This window comes from Orbicella franksi, chromosome 5 (assembly GCF_964199315.1).
Source record: "Orbicella franksi chromosome 5, jaOrbFran1.1, whole genome shotgun sequence".
NCBI lineage: Eukaryota > Metazoa > Cnidaria > Anthozoa > Scleractinia > Merulinidae > Orbicella > Orbicella franksi.
In genome coordinates, this window is record NC_138149.1 from 19,514,901 (window position 1) to 19,525,346 (window position 10,446).

The window sequence follows — 10,446 nt, forward strand, 5'->3', positions numbered from 1 at the left end:
TTAAGATATTTCTGCAGCTTTGTCTTAACAGAAAGTCCTGATGCAGTGAACGTGAACGAGGCCAGTGTTCACTTAATTGACGAGAAGGCTCGCTTATGGTCGTCATCTTACAAGAAAGAGAGTCAATGCAGGCATCTAGAGAAACAGGATGAAGATCTTTCTAACCTGATAACACCCGAAATGGTGGCAGAATATGAGCAGAGAGAATCAACTCGAAAGGTAGTCTCCCTCATCAGTCAGCTTAGTGGGGCTCACTGCCTTCAAATTAACCAAGTAGAGTACACGCTAATTAGAGATTTCATCCTAACTTAAATAACAATGGCAAATGCCCATAGATCAGGTGTGCTAGCCAACATGACTATGGGCGAGTTCAAGAAAGCAAAGCTAAGCCAAGGAAGTGTCGTCATTACTGTGAAGAAGGACAAGACTGCAGACATTCATGGCCCTGCTCCAGTGGTGCTGTCACCTACGCTGTTTGGTTACCTGAAAGTGTATGTTGCTGAAGTTAGAAGTGTAGTAAGTCAGACCAAAGATAATGACGATGCTGTGATATTGTCGTTGAACGGGGCAAGGCTTGCATCAGGCCAGATATCAACCGCAATAAATGCTTCTTGAAAAAAAGCGGGCTTACAGGGTCACATCAGTTCCACCCTATTCAGAAAGTGGGTAGTTGAGCAAAACTAAGATTTAGTTAATCTAGTTTATTAAAGAGTTACTTTAGATTTCAATATCTCTTCCAACTGTACCGTTCTTTGTTGAATTCGTTTCAGTGATTACACTGCAATTCGCATCAGCGTAACCGTTAAAAACTATGTAGTAATTCCCTCAACAAAATATATCGTTGTGCCTGTAGCGCGCGCGTCTTAATATAATTTTTTTGGGGAGGGGGCGGGGCGGGGGGAGGGCCTTCCTAGCAGTCCCCAAAGGTAAAGATAAATTTTCCGCAACTTCATTGCATAATGCATCAACAACACCCACGTTATTTGGACAAGATGCAATCAACAACAGCAAACAAACGTGTTTACGAGATAATAACACCTGGTGCAAGGGTTTAACACTTAAAAGGGTAGTGCAAAGTACAACACACTTTCCAGAAACATAATTTATTTCTTTATTGACCATTTTGAAAAGTATACAACATCGGACTCCTTTCTGGACTTGCCAAAGACACTATACACAGACAGATTAATTGTTAAACGGTCCTTTTTTCTGTTTCTGCTAAAGAGTGTTCTATGCAGCGTTGTAACAGCTACCTATGCAACGTTGCAAAGGTGCCCTAATGTGATGGAAGTGCCCTATGTTAGAATGTTGCAAAGGCGCCCTATTCAAAGTTGCAAAGGTGCCCTAATGTGGCTTAAATGCCCTATATTACGTGATGTAAGTGCCCTATGCTACAAAAGTGCCCTTTTGAACGTGACACAAGTGCCCTAACGCTACATAAGTGCCCTATTATACGTGATATAAGTGTCCTTCAAGAGAGAGAGAGAGAGAGAGAGAGAGAGAGAGAGAGAGAGAGAGAGAGAGAGAGAGAGAGAGAGAGAGCTAGCTAGCTAGCTATATTGCTGGTTTTCAGTGTCACGCAATTCAAAATAGATCAAAACAAAAATCAAAACCGGTCAGTAGATAAAGTCCAGAATCTGGGAAATGAAAGAAGGGAAATATACAAAGACTCTCGCCAAAATTCTGGTCACGGCAATTTTTCTTATGCGAAATATGCGGAGAAATTTTTTACCCAAATTTATAGAGATATGTATGGAGACGCCATGTTGGTGCCCATCCGTATGGGCACCAACATGGCGGCCGGAAACCAACAAAAACATCTGTCAATGCGTTTTGCTACAAAAGCGTGAATTTATCCCTCGAGGAACTCTAAAGCATTGAAATAATACTTTTTCTAAGACATGAACTGTTCAGATAGCCAAGTTTCCCGAAATAAGTCACTTTTTTAACCATCATGACAGCTCTCTAGGCCGTTATGTAAATGCCGCGTCACGCAAAAGCTTAGAAATTCAAACGTAGTGTATCACAAAACCAAGAACCCATTCGGAGCGAAAATTTGTGTGAATATTAGTTTTTAGCTGCTCTTATACATCATTTAAGTAAAATCTCAGGAAGATCAATAGTTTTGTAGTTCGAATTTTAGTGACGTCACGTGAAAACCAGCTATTGAAAATAGAAAAAAAAATACACTTTCATCCCGACAAGCGTGTTAGTGATCGCTCACTCTTCAGGGGATTTTAATGACAAGAATATTCATAACCATCGGTTAAATACTATAAAAGTTACATAATTATTGTTGCAGAAAATTTAAATGTTTAAATGTTTAGTTGTTAAGTAGTAATTCTTTGTTTTTGTGGCGGCAAGAAGATACAAGTTCGTTACGTTTGTTAAGTGATGACAGATCAGGTCGACAGATGATTAAAATTTCTCTTTGAGAAAGAGATTACATCTTTTACTTGAGCTGTTGTAGGACTGAGCTAGATGAAATGATACGCCATGAAATAGAGTGGTCAATGTTGCTGTCTTTATATATATATCCATCCATAGACTTTTCATGGAGTCCACGCCATTCCTAACTTTTTGCAGTGGAATCAGTTTCGGTCCTGGAATCATTTGCGGTCCAATTTGGGGATAATTTGCGGGCCTGTACAGATAAGATCTAAAAACCCGTACTTCCGGGAATACTAAAACAAATGCTTCAAGCAGGAGAAATTGTGCACATGTGGTGAGCTGTTCCCGCCAAAATATAATTATGATAATATATCTACTGTAGTCAGGTGTGTGTTCATCGGAGGGAAGGGGGGGGGGGGGGTAGGGGAGAACCCAAAAGGAAATGGTCGGGGATGCTCGTCAGAAAATTTGAATTAAACCCCTACAGGAGACCAATCTGGGCGTGGCTTAACGGGGTCTCATTGTTTTTTCAAAAATGAGCTTCTCCAGGTCACATGCCACAATAGTTAATGAACAACTATTTCCTAAGTGTTAAAAGGTGGCGTTAATTATAAACACTATAACGTACTAATGGTTCCAGAAGCATGGAATTAAGTTCATCCTGTCCATTAGGAAGTTGTCCAGGGAACAAACCTTCGAAAACTGTGTTTTGAGGGGTTTTCCCCGTGAAATAGTATACTCTAATAGTAACTAATATTAGCTATATTAAGGGGGTCTTATACTCTCAGATATAAATTTTTCTCCAAAAAACCATTTTTTCGGAACATGAAGATTCAACATCCCTGTCCATTTGTAAATCGTATTTTGAAACGATTTTCCTCTAATTACTCCTGAATTTACGTTTAAATTAAGAAATCTGAACATTTCTAGCTATATTTCAACATAGCAACGCCCATAGCAAACACTGTTTACAGTCTAAAAGTACTCACAAAATGGATTCAATTCAATACATTTTAATGATACTTTACACAAACACTTTAAAGATGTGTAGTTCTGAGAATTTTGCATCATGGACCCGAACATTGTTTCTTCTACCATCTTATACGCTCCTTATACTTGGTTAACATTTCCATGACTGGTGTGTATTCGTGTGTTCAATGAAACATTTATGTAAAACCTCTAAATATACCCCTCCCCCTGCCTCTAACCTCCCTACCCCCCTAGTTCACAGGGCTAATTTGGGCTCTCGGAGACAGAGGTAAAACTTCAAAGCCTTATTTCTCAAAATGACCAAATAGACGGATCATCAGTATCTCGCACACGATATCTCCACTGGGTTTTAACCGAATGTTGTCAAATTTTCAACATTGGTGAAATACACAATTATCTAAGCCTTAAACCTCCAAAATTTGCAATTTATGAAATTTTTCCCTGTTATTTAGTTAATATAGTTAATATCAATTAATATTAGTATACTTTTTCACCATTTCACGAGAAAAACCCCCTCAAAACATTGTTTTCTGAGGTTTGTCTCCTGGACAACTCTGACAACTTGCTTATGGACAGAATGAACTTAATTCCATACTTCTCGAACCATTCATTATTACGTTATCGTGTTTATAATGAACACCACTTTTTAACACTTGGGAGCTAGTTATTCATTAACTATCGTGGCACATGACCTGGAAAAGCTCATTTTTGAAGTCAGAGTACAAAGTCCTTTAACGTGGTACCAAAACTGTTCCACAGAGTTGTTTTGCAAAAAATATATATATATATGTATAAGACCACCTTAACTGAATAACAGGAAAAAAATTGCATAAATTGCAAATTTTAGAGCTTTACGACCTAGGCAATTGTGTCCTTTACCAATCGTGAAAATTTGACAACATTCGGTTGAAACCCAATGGAGATATCGTGTTTGGAATATTGGTAATCCATCTGTTTGGTCGTTTTGAGAAATAAGGCTTTGAAGTTTTTCTTGGGTTTCCGAAAGCCCAAATTAGCCCTGTGAACGGGGGGACGGCAGAGACAGGGGGAGGGGGTATATCGAAAGGTTTTACATAAATATTCCATTGAAAACCCGAATACGCACCGGTCATAAAAATGTTAACCAAGCATAAGGGACGTATAACATGGTACAGGAAACAATGTTCAGGGACATGATGCAAAATTCGCATAAGAGCATAGTATCTCCAAAGCTTTCCTGTCAAGTATTATTAAAATCATGATGAACCGTACTGAATCTATTTTATTAATACTTTTGGAATGTAAACAACCGTTGCTATAGGCGTTGCTATGTTAAAATATAGCTACCAATGTGCAGATATGGTTTTTTGGAGGAAGATTTGTTTCTGAAGTTGTAAGACTCCCCTGCAAATTTAATCTGACCCCTAAATCAAAAGATACCACTTAAAACGAAATAACTCGAGTTCCAGAAAGGAACGTTCGTTAGTAAACCGGACTTGAGAAACCGGCGGAAATCGAGCGTAAAAACGGAAATAAGAGCGTTTCTTTTATTATTATTTCTTTGTTTTGCCATCAACACTCTAAGTAAGACAAGAGTTCACCCAAGACCTTTTCGTATGAGAGTTCCCCCCCCCCCTCCCCTGTAGGAAGGAAGAAAGGTTAGCAGTTGTTTCAGCTAGCGACTTATCATCCACGAAAATGAGATCGAAGATTTCACGTTTCACTCAGTGTGTTGGCCGTGGAGATGTTCACTTAACAATCTATAGACCTTGTCGCGGTTTTAGTGCGACATTTTATGTTGTCACGCTGACAAGGAGAACCTTACATAACACTAATTTGATACAATTTTTCTATGGGAATACACTCTAATCTGTTGAATTCTGATCACGAAATTCTTATCGGAAAACCGTAAGTGCAGCTTTCTGCGTCTCCCTAACCGGGTAACCCGAAAACAATGACCCCCCGGTCCACGGACCGCCACTAAGACCAGGTCCGCGAACTACCCTACAGAACGGTCCATGGACAATCCCTACGGACCCCCTACGGACCACCCAAAAAAGAATAAAAATAAATGAAGATTTCGCGTATGGGTTGTCTAATAGATTACTCGTGGCGGTGAAATTGCGAGCGTTTCGCTGTGCAAATGTAACAGAATAATATCTAAAAGCTGTTTTCGGCATAAGGAGATGGCGATGGCAAAAAGAAGGAAAGTTGTTACCTTCTGTTCGTGGCTCAATCTGGCTATGGAATATGTGTTTTTAGGTCGTTTGCTTGTTTTATCGGTAATTCCGCTGAGCAAATTGTGAAGCCTAGAACGAGTTCGTAGCCACAGCAAAGGAAATGGCAATATGTTTAATGATGTTTCCTGCTCCCGATTCTGAACCCACAAAGTCTGTTACATATGCACAACAAAACGTTCAAAATTTCAACCCGTAGTGGGGGTACCGGGGATCAGTGTTTTCGGGTTACCCTTCCTAACCCTACTCGCGGGCTCAGGTAATAATGCGGGTTGTAATGGTCGAAGGAACGGCGAACTGCTAGGTACGCGAGGATGTCATTCGGTTGATTTATTTATACTTGGGCAAGTATGAATTTTGTTGGCATTTACTGTTAAGAAAACAAGGCTTCCCCTGCTTGCTTAGAGGCTTTTTTGCTTAGATATTCAGTGGCGTGCTTATAAGGATACAATATGTAAAGAGTATCTGGGGGAAAAATGTGTCTTCGCACCGAAATTTCTTGTATACCGCTGGGAAATATCGTGCTCAGAGACCTTCTTTAGGTTAATTTTGTCTGAAAAAAATTGATTCCCTACGAAAACAATACACCAGCTTTCCATTAGTGACGTTAAAATATTGCTGCTTACAGGGAAAATTGGGAAAGCATATAAAGTTCGTAACTTTTTTTGTTTACGCGATCGACGAAATTTCCGCCATTTGTTTGACGGCGGGGCTAAAGTACAGGTCACAGGTCACAAAAAACAATGATCGTAAATTTGCGGCGAGTCCGTATTTGGTTCGCATTTATTTATTTCGCATTTTATTTTAGTTGGTATTTCGTATTTAGGCACATCTCTATTCACCCCATGATGTCGTCCTCCCACCCATTTCTCTTAAATCGGTTTAACAACTGTTGATCTAAAATTCCTAGTTTGAGATTTCAATATCCTTGAAATTCGCATTTATCAAAAGTTTTCCTAGCCCTATTTGTTCTAATGAGGTAATAGTGATTTGCTAATGGTTTACTGGGAAGTTACTAATGGTTTCTAAGGAAGGAACAAAGCCAACAGATCACGTGATTAGTAGTCGAGCACATGGTAGCAAAGATGGCCGACTATGATGTGAGCATGGTGAGTGGCCGGTTTCTTTTCGTTTTTTAGGGATCTTGTCCTTTTATTACTATTCTATGTTCACAAAAAGCTATCGGTTACTGAAATGGCATCGTGTGCATTTTATTACCACGCGATCAGACCATGTACACGCGTCTAACATGAACAAAGGAATGCCGAACAAAGATGGTGTGGTTTATGGCGATTAACCCTTTGACTACCAAACTTTCGCCAAAAAATACGTTTTTAACCGTTTAGTCAGGTTTTTTGGCTGCCATGACGCTAAATAAGCCTAAGTTTTGCTAAGAAAGCTTTTTTTACCGAAAGGAGAGATTTTTCGAGGATTAGGTACAAAATTGAGCAACATTTCAATTCCGGGCATGCGCATAAGTCAAGATTTGGACTTCCTTTTTTTGCCATTACCAATCTCGTTCCCAGAGTCTTCGTTCCCCTTGACCGGCGGTCGGAAAACGAGAGCTCTGGGAGCAACCATTTTGAAATAACCGAATTCTGGTGATTCTGCCCATCCGGTTTCACTGCGCAGTCTGCATCTATGGCGCATGCCTGAAATGGTTGCTCCCAGAGCTCTCGTTTTCCGACCGCTGGTCAAGGGGAAAGAAGACTCTGGGAACGAGATTGTCCTATTACCCGTTCTCAATTTTGTTTGTTGCCCCTTTCCTTTCTTTTTTTTCTCGGCCCTTTTACTCTGGCTACCTTTTGCGTTGCATGTTCTTTTTGGCTGCCGTGAAAAGTTGGGTGTTAATTACGGGCGAAGCCTAGAAATGGGCCTTGATCAATTATTGGCATAGTGGACCATTTTACCACCGTTTTTGCACCAAAACTGATAACGTTGTTTTTCGATTTGTGACGTCAGAATGTCGTCGATATTTAAACCTGACCAATGTACGGAAAGGTCTAGCCTAGTTCTACTATCTGCTTATCAAGAATATCTGATGGCATTTAAATTGATGACGTCACAAGTAAAACAAAGAGCACGACCATTAATTACGCGTATATGTGTAATTAGGGCTCAAAGGGTTAAGGTAATTCCGTCGAAATAGAACTCACAATAGATTTTCTTTCAAACCTTACCTGTTGGCTGCTTATATCAAGAGAACTTAGAATTTGAAATAAAAAAGGGGGGTCCCAGTATTCGTTTAGGAGCAGGAGGACCTTCAATAAACCCCATAATTCCTGAGACTATCTGCTTTGAGAAACGTTTATATTTGAACCATTCACCTTAGGCTTCAAGAGAGCAGAAAAATAGGGAGAAAGTTAAGCGAGAAATACAACAATGGATGTATTGCATCAATGTTAAGGAGCAATTTGATGTACGTTTCATTATAAAGGCACTCATATTTAGTCGACAGGGCCTAGGGATACAGTATGTTCCAAGTACGCAGTGTTCTGGGGCCACATATTATCTTTTACGAGTGCTAGCCATGCTCTCATTTTCCGTGATGATTTTTTACTCTGCAATGGAAATTGGTCTACATTCACTGTATAGAAACAAGGTGATCTCTGCATTCAAACTAAATTAAAAAAAAATTGTATGGTCCCTGTACTCGTTTCCGAGGAAAAAACGATGATTTGTCTCTCGCAAGTCAAGCCGTTTAGAAAAGGCACCAGTTTGTTTATGTTTAAGGTGATTCCTTAGTATTGCATTGCGCATCCCTACTGCGCACGATTTTCGGGTCATTAGCGCGCTTACATGAGCGCGTGCGTGTACAAAACGTAAGAGATTTCCCTCAAACTAAGCTCGATAGCGAAATAAATGCTCCTTTTCTCTTAAACGAGCACGGTGACCCCCACTCTTTATTTCATAATTTCAATGAGAACAATATCCTCAATGACTGAGAAAAAATTAGCAGAAATCTATGGCTACTAAATAAATACTACAGAGGGAGACATGATGGGCCCAACAACGCATGCCCAAATTATGTTTCCTTTGAAGGATAAAAAAATGCAGGGTATTTAAAGACATTTTTTCTTGGGATGTAGATGAATAAACCATCAAAGAAAGTCAACTCTGTGTGGTATAACACGCTGCATTGAAAAATAATCGAGCTTATTTGTTGCGCACGGAGATTACCAAAAGTCACCTAAATAACCGTATTTTTTCAGCATTGTGGCGTGAAAACGAACACGGGTACCCCCTCTTTACTACGTTTTTAATATCTGCTTGTCCTGTAACAACAGCATACCAAGTTTCACCGGAAATCTATGGCGGGTTCTTTTACTAGGGAATCGCCTTAAGCGCCGAGACTGCGATCGAATCTCATTGAAATAGCGACTCTAGGCGCGTCAGAAGTGACTATAATTGCGTTCGACGATAGGAGAACGCACACTAATCGGGTCATTCCCGCGGGTTTATGTCCCGCGATTTTCCGCGATGTCAGATGATTTCAGGGTTTGGACGCCATCTTGGACTGGCTGGCTGGCTGACTGCGTGGCACACATGGCCTCGACCTCATGTGAACTTTCTTTTGGCCGCTGAGAACTGGTACATACATACATACATACATTCATACATTTATTTATTTAACAAGTAGGTTTAAAAATATGCAAGTGTACAGCTGATGTGGACCTACTACTACTAAGTCTAGTTAAGGGGAACAGAAATTTACAATACAATTGTCATAAAGCTAAAAATAGTATACGATAATGGTAAAAAGAGGGATCAAATAATTTTAAAATGCCTAATTTCAGGGTTCTTATTATAATTTACAGAGCATTCCTTTTGGAAACTGATGTCCCTGACATAGGATATGATCGATTTTATCTTTCTTTTACATGTAAAAGAGAGAGGGTTTTCAAGCTGTCTGATAGTGTCAGGTAAAGAGTTCCAGGCAATTTAACGATTTCCTAAGACTATAAGAAAAAGCGTTCTTAACAACTAGACTATTTACATGATCTAAATCCATATTATAAAAAGTTCTACGCGTTATGTTTAGAATACGAGAACAATAAAAAATATTTTAATGGCGTCCAATTTGCATTTATGAGTACTGTTTCGTCTTCCATGTCTCTTGGTAGTTTGTGGATAAGTCTTGCTGCTCTGAGGTGGATTAGTTCTGGATCTTTCATCAAATAATCTGAGCAAGAGCCCCACACAGCCATACCATATAATACGCTTGGGATTACTGTTTTGTAATAATAATGGCGCGTCTACAAACTTCAAAGGCTAACATGGAGAAATTACTGCTTTGAGATTTAAAATAGAAAGGAAAAATACAAATCAATGTTTAGGTGTCCTCAGAATGGAAGATCAGCGAGTACAGAGTCCTCAAACCATGGCGATTGGTTGTACGCTTTCAAGTAAGTTTTGAATATCGATCGAGGTTTTGAAGCAGTTTCCCGGACTTTAGAAAACAAAAATAGTAATGTACAGTATTATTTCGAAGCTGAATTCAACTTTTGGAACGATTGGTAACGCCACGGCCAACAAAATGACTGCAAAAGTCGGAGAAGTCGTCGGCAAAAACTCAAGCTTTCGCTTTAGCGTGAAGAATTAAGGTAGTAAGGTGGGACTTAACCTAAAACACACCATGTTTCAAACATTTTCTCGTGGCTAAGAGTTAACTCCAAACCATGGCAAAGTATACATTTTTAAAAAGCTCAAAGACCAAAGATTATGAAAAAAATATTTGTGTACCCTATAACTGTATTGTAACCTGACACCGGCTGATTAAATCTGCCACCTGCTGGGGAATGCCAGGGGCTTACTTGAGAAAGGATAAATCCCACAAGAACTGATCAAA

General features: G+C 39.5%; 1 protein-coding gene across 1 annotated transcript in view; it reads left to right on the forward strand.

Moving 5' to 3' along the window:
- The window catches only part of LOC145487525 (uncharacterized), a 148,851-nt gene extending 148,384 nt beyond the window's left edge, over positions 1-467 (forward strand). The window contains exon 2 of the mRNA XM_081466348.1: positions 1-467. This exon is cut by the window's left edge and continues 2,799 nt beyond it. Coding sequence (XP_081322474.1) covers positions 1-312 — 312 coding nt within the window. The 3' untranslated portion in view covers positions 313-467.
- The last annotated feature ends 9,979 nt before the right edge of the window (positions 468-10,446 follow it).